This window comes from Solea senegalensis, linkage group LG7 (genome assembly GCF_019176455.1).
Source record: "Solea senegalensis isolate Sse05_10M linkage group LG7, IFAPA_SoseM_1, whole genome shotgun sequence".
NCBI lineage: Eukaryota > Metazoa > Chordata > Actinopteri > Pleuronectiformes > Soleidae > Solea > Solea senegalensis.
Window position 1 is genome coordinate 27,624,681 of NC_058027.1, and position 19,242 is coordinate 27,643,922.

Consider the following 19,242-nt stretch of genomic DNA (forward strand, 5'->3'; position numbering starts at 1 on the left):
TACCAGTCAGAAGAAAGCCCTAGGATTCAGCCTGGAAAACTAAACAACAAAAGGTAATATAGCAACAGTACAAACTGTAAAGACCACACATTACATTCTGACACCAACAACAAACTTCTATAAAACATAGAGCCACTTATTTAAAGGCATGAATCATGTGTGTGAAAATAAAACCAGATTCATCAGCTGTTCTCATTCAGACCTGGGAGCAAACATACAGACATTTGCAAGCATTATGCGTGAACAGCGACTGTCTGGTTGCAGAACACACACGGTGCCTCTTTGTTTTCTGTTACATGTATCAAGCCTGCAGCTTATTGTATCATCACCAAATGTCACCATCCTCTGACTGTATTCTGTGGCTGATGGTAAGTGCAATGACGGGTCGGGCAGTGTTTTGAAATTGATCAGGTCACTCTGAATAAGTCAGCCCAAGTGTGTTTTTATTGCCATCTATACTGCATGCGACTGTATACTAAACAAGCAGTAACTATGGTACACAGCTGGTTGCCAGGGGCAGGGTAACACCATATCAGTGCAGTTTATAAGAAATGCATTGGACTCACTTCAGACAGAACAACGTGATCGTAACTGAGCAATGTTCCTCCCTTTATCCATCATAGAGCTTCCAAAGAAATTAAGTGATCTCTCAACTCATCTCTTTGCTTTGTGAAAACTGCTGCCATTTTCTCCACGCAATTTCACCTGGATTACGCCAGCATTTAAGCGGCAGAGAAAGTTGCAAATTTGAGGTCTACCATTACAATTCAGTTTTGGAAACACGGAAAACATTGGGTGTATGTTTTTGCAGGCTTGAGTGACACCAATGTGCTGGGTTTTCTTTTTGCCCAATATTTGAAATTAATTTCCACAGTTTAATATTTAATCTCCTCAACTCTATTTTCTTTTAGCTACAGTATTACTGAAAACTGTTGCTGAGATTTCTCTCAGCAACACACACAGCTTCAGTTGAAATCTTTCAGAGCAGAGGCAGACTTGGTGATTATGGTGCTGAATGCAAGCTGCCTCACAGTAAAAGTCTATAATAGTGATTTGTTCAAAACGGTTGTTTCTTTGGGTGAGAAATCTGCCGACTTTATGATTTCCCATTTAAATAACATTATAGTTGTCAACAGTGACAAGCTCAAAAAATTATGTTGCAATATAAACTCATTAGTTTAGTTATCATAACTCGTGTAACTCTATATAACCTTATTAATTTAGTTAACTTTATATAAACTCATTAGTTTAGTTAACTATATAAACTCATTAGTTTAGTTAACTTTATATAAACTCATTAGTTTAGTGACTGTATATAAACTCATTAGTTTAGTTATCAAAACTCATGTATATAAACTCGTGTAGTTAACTGTATATAAACTCATTAGTTTAGTTATCATAACTCATGTAAAGGTATATAAACTCATTAATTTAGTTAACTTTATATAAACTCGTATTGGTTAGTTAACTGTATATAAATTCATTAGTTTGGATTAACTGTATGTAACCTCGGTATTAGTTTAGTTAACTGTATATCAACTCATTAGTTTAGTTAACTGTATATAAACTCATTAGTTTAGTTAACTGTATATAAATTCATTAGTTTAGTTAACTGTATATATAACCTCATTGGATTTAGTTAACTGTATATCAACTAATTGGTTGGTTAACTGTATATAACCTTATTAATTTAGTTAGTAACTTTATATAAACTCATTAGTTTAGTTATTAACTGTATATAAACTCACATTAGTTTAGTTAACTTTATATAAACTCATTGGTTTGGTTTACTTTGTATATATAAACTCATTAGTTTAGTTATCAAAACTCATGTAACTGTATATAAACTCATTGGATTTAGTTAATTGTATATATAAACTCATTGGTTTAGTTGTCATAACTCATGTAAAAGGTATATAAACTCATTGAATTTAGTTAACTTTATATAAACTCATTAGTTTGGATTAACTGTATATAAACTCATTAGTTTAGTTAGCTGTATATAAACTCTAGTTTTAGTTATCATAACCGTGTAACTGTATATAAACTCATTAGTTTAGTTAACTGTATATAACCTCATTAATTTAGTTAACTTTATATAAACTCATTAGTTTAGTTAACTGTATATAAACTCATTAGTTTAGTTAACTTTATATAAACTCATTAGTTTATGTAACTGTATATAAACTCATTAGTTTAGTTAGCTGTATATCAACTCATTAGTTTAGTTAACTGTATATAAACTCATTAGTTTAGTTATCATAACTCGTGTAACTGTATATAAACTCATTAGTTTAGTTAACTGTATATAAACTCATTAATTTAGTTTACTTTATATAAACTCATTAGTTTAGTTAACTGTATATAAACTCATTAGTTTAGTTAACTGTATATAAACTCATTAGTTTAGTTAATTTTATATAAACTCATTAGTTTAGTTAACTGTATATAAACTCATTAGTTTATTTAATTGTATATAAATTCATTAGTTTAGTTAACTGTATATAACCTCATTAGTTTAGTTAACTGTATATCAACTCATTAGTTTAGTTAACTATATATAAACTCATTAGTTAACTGTATATAAACTCATTAGTTTAGTTACTGTATATAAACTTATTAGTTTAGTTAATTGTATATAAATTCATTAGTTTAGTTAACTGTATATCAACTCATTAGTTTAGTTAACTGTATATAAACTCAATAGTTTAGTTAACTGTATATCAACTCATTAGTTTAGTTAACTGTATATAAACTCATTAGTTTAGTTATCATAACTGTAACTGTATATAAACTCATTAGTTTAGTTAACTGTATATCAACTCATTAGTTTAGTTAACTGTATATAAACTCATTAGTTTAGTTATCATAACTCGTGTAACTGTATATAAACTCATTAGTTTAGTTAACTGTATATAACCTCATTAATTTATTTAACTTTATATAAACTCATTAGTTTAGTTAACTGTATATAAACTCATTAGTTTAGTTAACTTTTATATAAACTCATTAGTTTAGTTAACTTTGTATATAAAAGCGCTTAGTTCGTTTAGTTATATAAACTCATTAGTTTAGTTATCATACTTCGATGTAACTGTATATAAACTCATTAGTTTAGTTAACTGTATATCAACTCATTAGTTTAGTTAACTGTATATAAACTCATTAGTTTTAGTTATCATAATGTGTAACTGTATATAAACTCATTAGTTTAGTTAACTGTATATAACCTCATTAATTTATTTAACTGTATATAACCTCATTAATTTATTTAACTTTATATAAACTCATTAGTTTAGTTAACTGTATATAACCTCATTAATTTATTTAACTTTATATAAACTCATTAGTTTAGTTAACTGTATATAAACTCATTAGTTTAGTTAACTTTATATAAACTCATTAGTTTAGTTAACTTTATATAAACTCATTAGTTTAGTTAACTGTATATAAACTCATTAGTTTAGTTAACTGTATATAAACTCATTAGTTTAGTTAACTGTATATAAAGCCTCAGTTACAGTTGAGGCTGCAGTAGCACTGACACAGCGTGTCCAGCCAGGCTTTTGTACTTCATACAGAACATTATTATTGTTGTTGTTGTTGTTGTTATTGTTATTGTCTTTGTTTGTGTGCAGATCGACCGACAGCAGTTTGAGAAGATCATGGATCTGATCGAGAGTGGGAAGAAGGAAGGAGCCAGGCTGGAGTTTGGAGGAGTTTCTGTGGGAGAGGAGAAACTCTTCATCCAACCAACCATCTTCTCTGCTGTCAAAGACCACATGACCATCGCTACACAGGAGGTGACCTCTGTCTGACCTCTGCGAACACGGCAAAGAAAAGATTGTTTATGTTTTATTACGTGACCTTAAATCTCTCTGTCTTTTTTCTGTCTTTATAAAAACGATTTATTATTTTAACTTGACCAGGCTTTCTTTTCTTTTCTTTTCTTTCCTTTCCTTTTCTTTTCTTTTCTTTTCTTTTCTTTTCTTTTCTTTTCTTTTCTTTCCTCACCCTTAGAAATGGTTTGTATAATGTTGTGACAGAAGAATCCAGAGAGACTCAGTTGGACTGTTGTCTCTGTTCATGTGTCCTCTCAGATCTTTGGTCCAGTGCAGTGTATCTTCAGTTTTAAGAGCCAGCAGGAGGCGATAGAGAGAGCCAACTGCTCGCAGTATGGGCTGGTGTCAGCAGTGTTCACCAGCAGCATGGACAGAGCTCTGTCTGTGTCCTCAGCTCTGGACAGTGGCACCGTGTGGTGAGTAACTAAACCTGGAGATAATTCTTCTTTTTCAGCTTCATAAATGTGAATATTAAAGTTAAAGTTATAAAGTTTCTTTGCTTCATTTTCTCTCTTTCTAAAGGATAAACTGTTACAACGCACTTCACGCCCAGTCACCGTTTGGAGGCTTTAAGATGTCGGGAAACGGACGAGAACTGTAAGAACACAATGTTTTTACTTCTGTTTCATTCACTGCTTTTCAAACGTCTTTGTACATCTACACACATGTATGTACATGTGTGTAGATGTAGATACATGTACATGTACATGTATGTATACGTATACATACATGTACATGTATGTACATGTATACATACATGTACATGTATGTAGTTACTTATACTCAATTGGCTCAATGTCAAACTGAGGAAATTGGGTTAAATGATGATGATGAGTAATAATAATAACAAATGTAATTGTGATTTTATGTTTTAATGACGCGGGTTTATCATGTGTTTGGGCGGTGACACTTTATGTCCATAAGGTGAAGAACGTAACTATTTATTTTAATAGATGAGGAAGTCACAGGAAGAGAAGGCAATGTTTTCAAATATCGCAAATATTTTGGCTCATTTTATGCCAAATGTATTAACGGACAATTTATAAAAAGATAAGAAGATTTTACTGTGTTTGATAAAGTGACATCTAGTGGTGAGACTGCAGATGACTCCTCTGTCCACTCCCTGTAAACCTCTGTCTTATCCTACATAAGTGATTCTACTGTTTTAGACACAAGGAGGTGGAGCTAACAAAGTCAGGTCATCTGTGGACGTTTGATTGTTTCCTGCTCTGACTTCCTGCTGTCGTCTCTTCTCTCAGTGGAGAATATGCTCTGGCTGAATATTCAGAGGTGAAAGCAGTGACCATCAAACTCAGAGGAACCATGTGAGAAGAACCTGAGACCACACACACACACTCAGACTCTGAGTCAGTCACATGATCACGTCTTTGTCTCACTGTTACACAGATGCCTGTAAACCTGTGTGTGTGTGTGTGTGTGTGCATCAACATGTTTACTAACAGTCAGGATATTCGCGTCGTCCACGACTGTGACTGACGTTAAAATCACACTCATTGTGTGACGCTGCAGTTTTCATGTCTTCCAGTGGTGGCGCTGTGGAGCTGCTCGTGTGTAAACTAAATGAACTTCATCTCCACATGAATCACTTTCTTGTTTAATTGATGAGTTGTTGTTTTTGAGTTTGACATTTGTTACTTTGTTTTTTTAATAAATGTCAAACAAACATTGAAAGTGATGAATTATTGTTGCAGTTGTGTGTGTGTGTGTGTGTCTCTGCTCACATTAGATTTGTATTTAAATAGAAATTCTGAATAAAGAAAATCAGACGTCATTGTCTCGTGGATCTTCTCCATAAATCAAACACACTTTCACAATTTCACTTCACATTAAAACAGAAATGACAAACAAAACTTTAATCTTCCTGTTTCCCTCGTTCACCTGCTAAGCCCCGCCTCCTTCTCCTCTGATTGGATGACTCATGTTTTCCTCCACCGCTCACCAATCGTTACTCTTCATGTTTCAACTCAGACCAATCAGAGGCGGGGAGGCGGGGCCTTATCCACCTGACAGGGAAGGAGAAGGAAGTTTGAGCAGCAGCGGTTCACGAGCCGTAGATCGGTTTCGGTCTCGATGATCGATGATGGGTAAAAGCGTGAGTTCATGAACGTGCGCGTGTGTGAGGAGCGTTCCAACATGAAGTCGTTTCGTGTCGAAGTCGCTTAGAAAAGTTCAGTTCGCTTCACTGTGTGTGTGTGTGTGTGTGAGTGTGTGAGCGCGCGGAAAGTTTGCATCGTGAAATCAGGAAGTTCAGTAAAATGTCTGCAGTTTTCAGCTGTGAAGCGACTGAGGTGAGTTCACGCACTTTAGTCTGTGTGTCTGTCTGTGTCTGTCTGTGTGTGTGTGTGTGTGTGTGAATGTGTGTCTGTCTGTGTGTGTGAATGTGTGTCTGTCTGTGTGTGAATGTGTGTGTGTGCGCGGGAAAGTTTGCATCGTGGAATCAGGAAGTTCAGTAAAATGTCTGCAGTTTTCAGCTGTGAAGCGACTGGTGGAGTTCACGCACTTTAGTCTGTGTGTCTGTCTGTGTCTGTCTGTGTGTGTGTCTGTGTGTCTGTCTGTCTGTGTGTCTGTCTGTGTCTGTCTGTGTGTCTGTCTGTCTGTGTGTCTGTCTGTGTCTGTTTGTGTGTCTGTCTGTGTCTGTCTGTGTGTCTGTCTGTGTGTGTCTGTGTGTGTGTGTGTGTGTGTGTTTATCTATGTACTCCCCCCCACACACACGTTTATGTAGTTGCAGGTTTAAATATTCACAGTTTCATCAGTCAGTGAATCTACTGCCCTCTGTGGCCAAACACCAGCTACTGCATTTACATTTTCTTTAGTCTTCAATCGTGGAACGGTCCACAGTGGACCACTGTGGACCACAGTGGTCCACTGTGGTCCAGTTTCAGTACAGTATGAATGAGATGTTGTGATGTGTAAGTTTTTTTTTCCTTTTTCATTTTCATGTTTGTAAACAGAACCTGGACTGATTTTCCTGCCTCTGCTCTGACTCGGGTTCTTCAGCAGGAATGTCGTACTGGTCCGTCGGCATTCCCCGGGAATCTGTAGCCACGCCCACAAACATGGAGCAACAAAGTAGTGAGTAGAGAGAGAGAGAGATCAGTAGAAGCTGTGTGTGATGATGTCACTGAGCTCTTTCTCTGCAGAGAATGACGATGAAGTTTGTTTTGTATTGTTTATATTTATTATAGATGTGTGTGTTCACACACAAAGCTGTCTGTCTGTCTGTCTGCCTGCGTCGAAGCTTGAGAAAGCGGGACTCTCGTGGGGCAGCAAGCGCAGTGCATTATGGGACTTTTTGGAAAAATGACTTTCTCGCTCAAGAAAGTACTTGATCTTTACTCAGAACATGGCGGCACGCATGGACGCAGCGGCTCAGTGCTTTGTATGGAAGTGTGTGTTAGTTTTGTTTACCTTGACGTCCACATTCAGCTGGACGAACAATATCTACAACCGGCCTGAACGTCTGAGGATCGGTTACAGCAACGAGAGAAGCGTTACAACAGAGTTTCTCCGTTTCCACGACATCACGGGAGACATAGCGAGGAGTCCCGGCTCCCCATGGATCATCACCCCCACGGGCAGGTGACGGAGACCGCGAAGGGAGAGGAAGCAAAAACGTTAAACCACCGCTTCCTAGTGCTTTCCTCACCAACGCCTGATCCCAGTCAACAAAATCGACGAACTGAGACTACAGGTGGCGACCAACAACATCGTCAAGAACAGCTGCATTCTGCTGATCTCAGAATTCTGGCTCCACTCGTCGATTCCGGACTCCGCTATCCACCTAACAGGCTGCACGGTACAGGGCCATGACAGGACCAGCGACTCCGGGAAAAGCAGAGATGGGGGACTGTGTTTGTATGTGAACAACAACTGGTGTCCAAACACAGCGACTGTAGACAGTCACTGCTCCCTGGACTGAGAGTATGTGACTGTAAAATGCAGACCCATTTATCTCTCTAGAGAGTTTACCGCGGTCTTGATCACCGTTGTTTATATAGCACGGCGACACAGCCCTCTACAGCTCAGCCCGTGCCAACCTGAAGAGGGGCATCCGAGAGGCCAAGTTAGACTGTAGGACCACCTGCAGAGCAACAACAGCAGGCAGGTGTGGTTGGGTGTCCAGCAAATTACTAATTACAGGACCAACCTGGGTCCTGTTGTTGGTGGAGCTTAACTACTACCTCGCCCGGTTCCAGGTGGAAACGTCAGTGGCCTCCGGACCTCACCCAGGAAGCAACAACTCGGGCGTGCACTGAAGGACTGCGCAGATGAGCTGGCCGTGGTCCTCACCAGGATTTTTAACCAGTCCTTGTGCCAGTCCACATATATATGTATATGTGTGTGTGTGTATATATATATATGTATATATACAGTACATATATACTTTTATTTATATATATATATATATATATATATATATACAGATTTCACACACAAAAAGGACAATAATCTGGTTTTTCTGTTTTTAGTTCTGTGTCTTTCTTTCATTTTCACTCTCTCACTTCTGCATTTAACCTGTCGTTACCATAGTAACTGCAGCAGTGGGGGGGGCATCAGTTTAGTTTCCGTCTAAACTCCTCCTCCCTCTCTGCTCTCAGGCCCTGGGGAGGAAATGGGAGCCAAGGCATCGCTGGTGGATGATCAGGGGCCCGCCCCTGGTCCCACTCCCACCCCCAGCCCCGCCCTCATTCCTTCTCTCACACTAGAGAACATCCACACTGCATATAAGGAGGGGGAGGAGCATGTTGCCAGGGAGCTGATCCAGAGAGCCTGCTGCATGGAGTGTAGCACTGTGGCGCCCCCTATCAGCGGGGTGAGTACACTGATACATTTACATGACTGGACACACACACACACATAACACCACGTCATTGATCAGACGCTTTTATCCATTGCGACTCATAAAAAGATCATTTAAACATTAGTGTACAAACAAGAGCTCGAAGTGAGAAAGTGCTTCAAGTAAGACAAACTCTAAAGTGCTCGTGGTCTTAGTCCAGGTCCAGTCTAAAGAAACGTGTTTTTAGTTGGCGGTGGAAGATGTGGAGCTTGTTCAGAGAACAGTCTGAGTTCTGTGAATGCCTCTGTGATCCTCTCAGTGAGGGGGCAGCAGGACGCTCTACTGATGCAGAGCGGAGTGGGCGGGCTGGGGTGTAGGTTTTCATCATGTCCTGGATGTTGGCTGAACCGGATCCGTTTTTAGCATGGAACGCAAGAACTAGAGTCTTGAAGCGGATGCGAGCAGCTACAGGAAGTGAAGGGCGCGAAGGAGCAGTGTAGTGTGAGAGAACATGCTGGGAGCAGGGAGACCAGCCAGGAGGAAATGACAAGAGCCTGGACCAGAACCTGGACCAGAACCTGTGCCACCTTCTGGGTTAGAAGATGACGTATCCTTCTGATGTTGTGCAACATGTATCTGCAAGATCGAACTGTTGCAGCAATGTTGGCAGTGAGGGAGAGATGGTCATCAAGTGTCACACCCAGGTTCCTTCAGTATGAGAAGGAGTTACCACAGAGTTGTCGAGGGTGATGGTCAGGTCTGTCGAGGGTGCTGGTCAGGACTGTGGTGGGTGATGGTCAGGACTGTGGTGGGTGATGGTCAGGTCTGTGGGTGCTGGTCCAGGATGTGGGTGTGGTGGTCAGGTCTGTGGTGGGGTGATGGTCAGGTCTGTGGTGGGTGGTGGTGGGTCTGGTGAGTGGTCAGGTCTGTGGTGGGTGATGGTCAGGACTGTGGTGGGTGGGATGGCCAGGTCTGGTGGTCTGGGTCTGTGGTGGGTGATGGTCAGGTCTGTGGTGGGTCTGCAGGGGTCAGGTCTGTGGTGGGGTGGTGGTGGGTCTGTGGTGGGTGATGGTGATGGTCAGGTCTGTGGTGGGTGATGGTCAGGTCTGTGGTGGGTGATGGTCAGGTCTGTGGGTGTGATGGTCAGGACTGTGGTGGGTGGGGTGGTGGTGGTGGTGGTCAGGTCTGTGGTGGGTGTTGTGGGTGATGTGGGGGTGGTGGGGTGATGGTCAGGTCTGTGGTGGGTGATGGTGGGATGGCTGTGGTCTGTGGTGGGTGATGGTCAGGACTATGGTGGGTGGTGGTCAGGTCTGTGGTGGGTCTGTTGTGGGTGGTGGTTGGTGGGGATGGTCAGGTGGGGGTGTGTGGTCAGGTGGTGGTGGGTGGGGAATGGTCAGGTCTGTGGGTGGGTCTGTTGTGGGTGGTGGTCAGGTCTGTGGTGGGTCTGTTGTGGGTGGTGGTCAGGTCTGTGGTGGGTGAACCCTTTCCTGGGATAAAAATAAACTCGGTCTTGTCGAGATTGAGTTTCAGGTGATGGTCAGACAAGCGGAGATCTGTTCTGTAGCAAGTGTTTCGGAGCATGAGGTCAGAGGTCAGAGGTGGTTTTCAGCTTTGTGAGTTGGTGGAGAAGGAGAAAGTGAGAGAGAAAGAGAAGAAAGTAAAAGAAGTAAATGGGATGACTTCTCTGACTGGATGTTGAAGTCGCCAAGAAGAACAAGTGGTGGGCCATTTTCTGGGATCATCCAAGAAGTGTCCCAATGGGCCTGGTGGACGGTAGATGACAACAATGATTAGTTTTACTGGGTGAGTTACAGTTACAGCATGAAATTCAAACGACTGTGAAGAGAAGTGTGGCAGTGGGTAAAGAGTGAAAGTCCAGTTGGGGTTGATGAGCAGACCTGTCCCGCCACCTCTTCCAGTGGATCTGGGTGTGTGGGAGAAGGAGTGGGCGGAGCAGAGAGCCGCGGGGGTGGCTGTGTTGGCCTGTGGAACTGGCAGACTGTCGACAGTCGTCCTCTGACAATCGTCTTCCACAGATGCTGTGACTGAATGTGAGGTTTGTAATATCTACGAGAAGAAACATGAAGAGGAATGGAAAAAGTGCACATACATATGTGAAAGGTAGACAACAATTACAGACCGGTACTTAGCCTCATTAGCCTCCTTGTTAGACTCCGGGTTAGACTCCCGAGTCTTTGTCTTCCCGAGTCTTTGTCTTCCTGAGTCTTCGTCTTCCTGAAGCTGCTGCTTCAAAGTGAATGCTGCTTTTTAAAAACCAGCTGATTAGGAGCTGATTGGTTACAGTTGTGTTGGCCACTCCCATGTAGCCAATGAAACTTCACATCTGGTGATGGTGATGACTTTAAAAATTAGTCAGATAATTTTTTTTCTATATATATATATATATATATATATATATATATATATATATATATATATATATATATATATATACATATATATACACACACACATATATATATATATATATATATATGTTTATTTATTATTATTATCATTATTATTATTATTATTATTATTAGTATTGTTCTATTGTGTGATTTTTTTTATTCCTTCTGTACTGTATGTCTTGGACCTTGAGTCTGAAAATAGAGCTTATCTATCTATCTATCTATCTATCTATCAATAGAAACTAGGTCAGAAGAGCTACAATAACAACTTTGTCTTTGAACTAGCAGACAAAATATCAACAACAAACTTTCAACATTAGCAATGAATGAAAAACAACAAATAAGAAAGACCTACAGAAGTTATACTTAGCTTAGTTCCAGTTCTGTGAGATACCCACAAAGTCCAAAATGCACACACACACGATCGATCATTCATGTGGAGATGTGTGTGTGTGTGTGTGTCTCTCAGGTCCACCTCCTGTGTGCGGCCTGTCACCATGGAGACGTGGACAGTGTGCGTTACCTTCTTAAAGAAGCTCACATCACGTTACCTCAGGAGCCGTCCAGCAGTAACCCGGCCGTCATGGCGGCTTCCTGTGGTCACAGCAGTGTGGTCAAAGAGCTGCTGGACTCTGTTCCAGGTCAGAGGGAAACTCACAGCTCCACCTTCTGGTCAACAGGAGACATGACACATGTATTATGTGGTGACATCGTCATTTAAAGCTGCAGTGTGTAACATTATTCCCCACCCCCAGGTCAGTGTCTGAGGCGGGACTTGTTGAACTGGATGTTGGCGACGTCGTGTCGTCAAGGTAACCTGGACGTGGTTCGGCTGTTGGTTCAACGCTACGATGCCGACATACGTGACTGTGCCATCCACACTGATGACTTCGCTGTGGTCACCAGTCTGCCACTGTACGCTGCTGCTCAGGCTGGTAAAGACATGACATCAGCGTTTTTATTCATGACATCAGTGTTTTTATACATGAGGTCAGCGTTTTTATACACAAGGTCAGCATTTTTATTCATGATGTCAGTGTTTTTATACATGACGTCAGCGTTTTTATTCATCATATTCATAGGTCATGAGGACATCGCCTTGTTCCTTCTGGACAATGGAGCAGGATTGTCGTCTTACACACTCATGGACCATCCGACCTTCAGCAAACATCTGCTCAGACTCAAACTACAGGACATGAGTCACAGAGACGTGAAGGAGGTTTGCATGTTTTTTATGAACACATGATTTTAATTCACATCAATATGTCTCCTATTCATGTTTGATGAAGACATATTATAGTGTGTGTGTGTGTGTGTATGTGTGCGTGCAGGCTGTCGGTGTGTGTTGGAGTGGTCTACAGCTGCCCTGGTTGGATCTGGACTGGTTCATGGATATCTCGTGTCGTCTCACAGATGTGGACTTGTCGTGTAACGCTCTGTCCTCTCTGCCCTCTGTCCTTCCCTGGGGTTTGATCCACCTGAAAACTCTGGATCTGTCCAACAACCTGCTGAAGGAGCTTCCTCCTGCTCACAGCTCTCAGGAGGTCATCTGCTCCAGGTCAGGTCTCTGATGTCTGTCCTCACTGTCCTCTCTGTCCTCACTGTGTTTGTCTCTCTCTGTCCTCACTGTGTTTGTCTCTCTGTCCTCTCTGTGTTTGTCTCTCTGTCATCACAGATTACAGCAGGTTAATCTGTCTCAGAACCTGTTGACCAGTTTACCAGCAGGACTTCTTCACCTCACACACGTCCAGAGAATCTGTGCTGCTAAGAACCACATCAGTGTCCTGTTTGACGTCCCCGCCTGTGAGTCCTCACATGTCCTCTCTGAAGGTGGCGCTGTGTCCTCCGATCTGGTTCAGACTCAGCCTCACCGTCTCTTTCTTCTCAGCCACAAACTGGATCGGCCTTCGTAAACTGGAGGAGCTGGACGTCTCTGACAATCGTCTGGACAGTCTGTCTGTGAGCATCATGCACTGTCTCAAGTCCCTGACTGTCCTCAACGTGAGCGGGAACAGACTCAGCAGCTTCCCTGACCCCTGGGCCTGTCCACTGGTAAGACACCAGTGTCCACTGGTCAAAGACGACAGCTGGAAAGTCTTCACATAATAATAATAATAACTTTGTCTTCTTCTTCAGAAACAATGCAAAGCTTCGTCCAACATGATGGAGACACTTCCAAACACCATGTCCATCTTCTGGAGAAACAAACTGCAGGACGTGGACTTTTCTGAGAACAGTCTGAGCGAGCTGCCGTCACACATGTTTGAGCTGGAGGTAACACACACACGCACGTGCACACGTACACGCACGCACACACGCACGTGGACCTCAGTGACACAAAGTGACCACACGAGGCAGCAGAGGAGCCGCAGCTACAATCATTGTGGCCACAGCTCAACACAATGTGTTAATAACAGTGTATGTGTGTGTGTGTGTGTGTGTGTGTGTGTGTGTGTGTGTGTGTGTGTCTCTCATCAGGCTCTGCTGTCACTCAAACTGTGTGGGAATCACCTCACAACTCTTCCAGCAGCAGGAAACTGGAGATGTTCTCAGCTGAGGACATTAGACCTGTCCAGGAACCAGCTGGGCAAGTAAGTCCACATGTGTGTGTGTGTCTGTCTCTGTGTTATTAATATTTGACATTTCTCCTTAAAGAACAGAGGAAGTGTCCAGATCTCGGAGGCTGGCCTTCCTGACCACATGGAGCAGAAGAGACCCAGAACCAGGTCCAGGTTTGTCCTCATCACTGAGTCACACTGTCACCATTGTTATCACCATTCACACACTTTGACTAAATAATTTAACCTTTGTGTGTGTGTGTGTGTGTTTGTGTGTGTGCGTGTGTGTTTTCGTCAGTGTGTTCTGTAGAGTTTCCTTTGATCCTCCGTGATTCTCTTGAAGTTCTGTATTTGAACGACAATCAGCTGGACTGTGTCCCTCAGTCAGTGTGTGCTCTTCACAACCTCACTGAACTCTACCTGTCCAAGTGAGTCCTCATGTCCTTGTGTCTTCATGTCTTCATGTCTTCATGCCCTTGTGTCTTCATGTCCTCGTGTCTTCATTTCTTTGTGTCCTCATATCTTCATGTCCTTGCGTCTTCATGTCCTTGTGTCCTCATATCTTCATGTCCTTGTGTCCTCATGTCTTCGTGTCTCTCACCTTCTCCACCTGTGGCTGTCCTCACACACACGCACCTCCTCCTCCTGCAGTCGTGTAGATGTCAGTCCAGCTGTTTCCAGCTGTTTGCGTCTCTCACATTTTTTCTGTCACTGAATGTTACTTTATGTTTTCTATGAACTGAAGCCTGTTTTCCACCAACTCGGAAACTGACACTCTGGTCACTCTATGGTCACTCTATGGTCACTCTATGATCACTCTATGGTCACTCTTTGGTCACCCAGATCACCTGGTCACCTCTGGTCATCTATGGTCACCTGGTCACTCTATGGTCACCCCCGATCACCTGGTCATCTATGATCACCTATGGTCACTCTATGTCACCTGTGATCACTCTGGTCACTCTATGATCACCTGGTCACTCTCTGGTCATCTATGATCACCTATGGTCACCTTATGACTCCACCTATGGTCACTCATGATCACTCTTGGTCACTCTATGATCACCTGGTCACCCATCTGGTCATCTTATGGTCACTCTGTATCACTCTATGGTCACTCTATGATCACCTCCTATCATCTATGGTCACTCCCCATGGTCACCTATGGTCACCTGGTCATCTAGCACCCCACTCTGGTCATGGTCATCTATGGTCACTCTATGGTCACTCATGGTCATCTATGATCACCTATGGCTCTTGGTCACTCTATGGTCTCTATGGTCATCTATGATCACTCTATGATCACTCTCTGGTCATCTATGGTCACTCTCTCATAAATCACACTGTTCTCCTCTCACCTGCTCTGGGTTCAGTAATCCTGGAATCCGGGAGCTTCCAGCAGAGCTGGGTCAACTGTGTAACCTGTGGCAGCTGGACACTGAAGACCTGAACATCTCCAACATTCCACAAGATGTGAGGAAAGAAGGTGAGGAAAGTTTTACTGTGACTGAACCTGCTGCTGCTTCGCAACATGATCGCGTCTTTATCTCACACAGACAGGAAAACACACACACACACACACACACACACACAGAGGAGCTGCTGGTCCTCTGCTGTCTCCTGTGGTCACTTTGTGTGACAGAGGTCAATCTGTGAAGTGTCAAAATCAAACATTTGAACTCTTTTTGATGGAGGCAGCAGTGGATCAGGAGCATTGGCGTGACCTCACCTTTTAACCTCTGGTCTCATCAGGTCCTGCCTCAGTCCTGGCCTTCCTCCGTGCTCAGCTTCGTAAAGCAGAGCCGTGTAAACTGCTGAAGATGCTTGTGATTGGTCCACCACGTCAGGGGAAAACTGCCCTGCTGGAGGTGCTGCAGAGCGGCCGGGCGTCGGCCTTTAGCCCGGCAGACTGCAGCATCTCCACCTTCACCTGGGAGCTGGAAAAACCAGAGTGTGGCAAAAACAATGTGAGGACGGCACATGCACATGCACATGCACATGCACATGCACATGCACATGCACATGCACATGCACGCACATGCACACACACACATGCACACACTTTCTTTGTGTCCTCATATCTTCATGTCCTTGTGTCTTCATGTCCTTGTGTCCTCATGTCTTCGTGTCTCTCACCTTCTCCACCTGTGGCTGTCCTCACACACACGCACCTCCTCCTCCTGCTTCCTGCTCCTCCGTGTCGTGTAGATGATGTCAGTCCAGCTGTTTCCAGCTGTTTGCATCTCTCACATTTTTTCTGTCACACACACATGCGCACACACACACTTACACACAAACATGCACTACACACACACACAAACACGCACACAAACAAACATACACACACACACACACACACATGTTCGACATTCATGACTTGAGGGGACATTGCATTGACTTACATTTATTTCCTGGAGACTTACTCTAACCTTAACCACAATTACTGCTGGCCTAATCCTAATCCTAATCTTAAAACATGTCTTCACCTTAGAATGTAGTCATGTATGTTATGGGGACTTGATTCTTCGTCCCTATAATGTGACTGTGTAAACAGGATTAGCTCCCCACAACATTAGGCACTCTCTGACTGGTGGTCTGTGGTCTTGTCGTTGACAGAAAGACTCGGTGGTCTTCCACGTGTGGGACGTGGGAGGACACGCCAGCATGTCCACAGTCAACCAGTGTTTCTTCACTGATAAAGCTCTGTACGTGCTCGTGTGGAACCTGGCGCTGGGAGAAGAGGCTGTGGTCAGTCTGCAAACATGGCTGCTCAACATAGAGGTGAGACACACACACACACACACACATCAACTGAGTTTAATTATTTTACATACAATAAACTGATGCAGCAGCAGGAAACAGTTTGTGTGTGTGTGTGTGTGTGTGTGTGTGTGTGTGTGTGTGTGTTTCAGGCTCGAGCTCCAAACTCCGCCGTGGTCGTCGTGGGAACACATCTGGACCTGATCGACACTAAGTTCCGCACAGAGAGACTGGCCACGCTGCGAGCTTACATCCTGGCTCTGTGTCGATCTCCATCAGGAGCTCGAGCTTCAGGATTCCCTGACGTCACCTGGAAACACCTGCAGTAACTCCTCCCTCCTGTGATTCACCCTCTCACTCTGTGGTCATACTTAATATAACGTGTGTCTCTGTGTGTGTCCTCAGTGAAGTGTCCTGCAGGACATTGGAGGGTCTGGACAGTCTGAAAAAGTTGATCTATCAGGTGACTCTGTCCATGAAGGACAGCAGCAGCAGCAGGAAACTGCTCGGTCGACTGGTGAGTTCATCCTGAACTTCTATACATATAATTAGAATATCATCAAAAAGTTGATTTATGTCAGTAATTCCATTCAAAAAGTGAAACTTGTATATTATATTCATTCATTACACACAGACTGATTTATTTCTTTTAATTTTGATGATTATTACTGACAACTAATGAAAATCCCAAATTCAATCGCAGAAAATTAAGAATATTACTTAAGACCAATACAAAAAAAAGATTTTTTAGAAATGTTGGCCAACTGAAAAGTATGAGCATGTACAGCACTCAACACTTAGTTGGGGCTCCTTTTGCCTGAATTACTGCAGCAATGCGGTGTGGCATGGAGTCGATCAGTCTGTGGCACTGAGCCCAGGTTGCTCTGATAGTGGCCTTCAGCTCTTCTGCATTGTTGGGTCTGGCGTATCACATCTTCCTCGTCACAGTACCCCATAGATTTTCTATGGGATTAAGGTCAGGCGAGTTTGCTGGCCAATTAAGAACAGGGATACCATGGTCCTTAAACCAGGTACTGGCAGCTTTGGCACTGTGTGCAGGTGCCAAGTCCTGTTGGAATATGAAATCTGCATCTCCATAAAGTTGCTCGGCAGCAGGAAGCATGAAGTGCTCTAAAACTGACCGTGGACCTCAGAAAACACAGTGGACCAACACCAGCAGATGACATGGCCCCCAAACCATCACTGACTGTGGAAACTTTACACTGGACTTCAAGCAACGTGGATTCTGTGCCTCTCCTCTCTTCCTCCAGACTCTGGGACCTTGAGTTGCAAAAGAAATGCAAAATTTACTTTCATCAGAGAACGTCTTGCGTACGTCTGTGCGTGGTGGTTCTTGAAGCACTGATTCCAGCTGCAGTCCACTCTATTTGAATCTCCGTCACATTTTTGAGTGGGTTTTGTTTCACAATCCTCTCCAGGGTGTGGTTATCCCTGTTGCTTGTACACTATTTTCTACCACATCTTTTCCTTCCCTTCGCCTCTCTATTAATTTGCTTGGACACAGAGCTCTGTGAACAGCCAGCCTCTTTAGCGATGACCTTTTGTGTCTTGCCCTCCTTGTGCAAGGTGTCCAGAACAGCCTTCTTCCACCTGCGGAACATTATGAAAATTAGAAACATTCTGTCTTTACAGGATGCTGAAAAACTAGTTCATGCTTTTGTTACATCTAGATTAGATTTCTGTAACTCCTTATTAGCAGGATGTTCTAACAAGTCTGTTAGAATCCTTCAGTTCATTCAAAATGCTGCAGCACGAGTTCTGACAGGAACTAGAAAGAGAGACCATATAACTCCAGTGTTAGCTTCTCTACACTGGCTCCCCGTACAGTTTAGAATTAAATTTAAAATCCTCCTCCTCACGTACAAAGCACTTAATGGTCACGCCCCTTCATACCTGAAAGACCTAGTCTTACCCTATCACCCTAATAGACCACTTAGGTCACAAAATACAGGTTTACTTGTGGTTCCCAGAGTCTGTAAGAGTAGAAAGGGAGGCAGAGCCTTAGTTACCAGGCTCCTCCTCTCCTGTGGAACCAGCTTCCAATGAGAGTTCGGAAGGCGGAGCCTCTGTCTGTATTTAAAGTTAGACTTAAAACCTTCCTTTTTGATAAAGCTTATAGTTAGAGCTGGTTCAGGGAAACCTGGACCATCTCTTAGTTATGCTGCCATAGACCTAGACTGCTGGGGGATTTTCCTGTGGTGCACGCACATTCACTCTCTCACACTCAGGATATGATTATGACTTTTTATATGTCATGAATCTCCCTAGTTTGTGTCTTTCCTTCCTTCCCTCTCTCTCTCTCTGTATTCTCATCTTGCAGGTTGCAGGATCCAGATCCAGTTTTCGAGGCTATCCATATCATCCATATCGTCACCATTATTATTGTGCCATAATTAAAAAGTCGATATCATTAACTATATAAACTTGTAACCTGATACAGTTGTTGTGTATCTGCTCCTGGTCTCTCTCTCTCTTCTGTCTCTACCTCATCTCCCTCTTGTCCTTTCTCTCCCCCCTTTCTGTCCCCCACCTCTCCTCTGTCCCCCATTTTCCTTTCACCCCAACCAGTCGAGGCAGATGACCGCACATCTCTGAGCCTGGTTCTGTCAGAGAACTTCTTCTCTCCACTGATGCCTAGTGTTTGCTCATTGTGTGAACTGTTGTGTTTCTCTGCTCTCCTTGATGTTGTCTATGTACAGTGCCTTGAGATCATGTATGTTATGATTTGGCACTATACAAATAAAATTGAATTGAATCCAATTGAATGGTCGTCTTTTGGACAACTGTCAAGTCAGCAGTCTTCCCCATGATTTGTACCCTACAGAACTAGACTGGGAGACCAGTTAAAG

General features: G+C 43.0%; 2 protein-coding genes across 3 annotated transcripts in view; both read left to right on the plus strand.

The window, feature by feature from the left end:
* Positions 1-492: 492 nt before the first annotated feature.
* Positions 493-5,177, plus strand: LOC122772656 (aldehyde dehydrogenase family 1 member A3-like). The gene is made up of 5 exons (XM_044030851.1): positions 493-521; positions 3,536-3,803; positions 4,101-4,258; positions 4,365-4,439; positions 5,102-5,177. Exons 1-5 carry the CDS (start codon positions 493-495, stop codon positions 5,169-5,171), a joined length of 600 nt encoding a protein of 199 aa, XP_043886786.1. The 3' UTR covers positions 5,172-5,177.
* Positions 5,178-5,853: 676 nt separating this feature from the next.
* Positions 5,854-19,242, plus strand: part of lrrk1 (leucine-rich repeat kinase 1) — a 31,471-nt gene continuing 18,082 nt past the window's right edge. For both annotated transcript variants that reach the window (XR_006360759.1, XM_044030192.1), the window contains exons 1-18: positions 5,854-6,151; positions 6,815-6,935; positions 8,462-8,676; positions 11,524-11,695; positions 11,810-11,989; positions 12,137-12,273; positions 12,386-12,612; positions 12,730-12,857; positions 12,943-13,106; positions 13,191-13,328; positions 13,533-13,645; positions 13,710-13,786; positions 13,911-14,040; positions 14,986-15,098; positions 15,365-15,579; positions 16,229-16,393; positions 16,525-16,697; positions 16,778-16,889. Coding sequence is in view for 1 of the 2 variants with exons in the window: in XM_044030192.1 (XP_043886127.1) it covers positions 6,866-6,935; positions 8,462-8,676; positions 11,524-11,695; positions 11,810-11,989; positions 12,137-12,273; positions 12,386-12,612; positions 12,730-12,857; positions 12,943-13,106; positions 13,191-13,328; positions 13,533-13,645; positions 13,710-13,786; positions 13,911-14,040; positions 14,986-15,098; positions 15,365-15,579; positions 16,229-16,393; positions 16,525-16,697; positions 16,778-16,889 (2,529 nt within the window). In the remaining variant the exon portion in view is untranslated. The remainder of the gene's footprint in view (positions 6,152-6,814; positions 6,936-8,461; positions 8,677-11,523; positions 11,696-11,809; positions 11,990-12,136; positions 12,274-12,385; positions 12,613-12,729; positions 12,858-12,942; positions 13,107-13,190; positions 13,329-13,532; positions 13,646-13,709; positions 13,787-13,910; positions 14,041-14,985; positions 15,099-15,364; positions 15,580-16,228; positions 16,394-16,524; positions 16,698-16,777; positions 16,890-19,242) is intronic.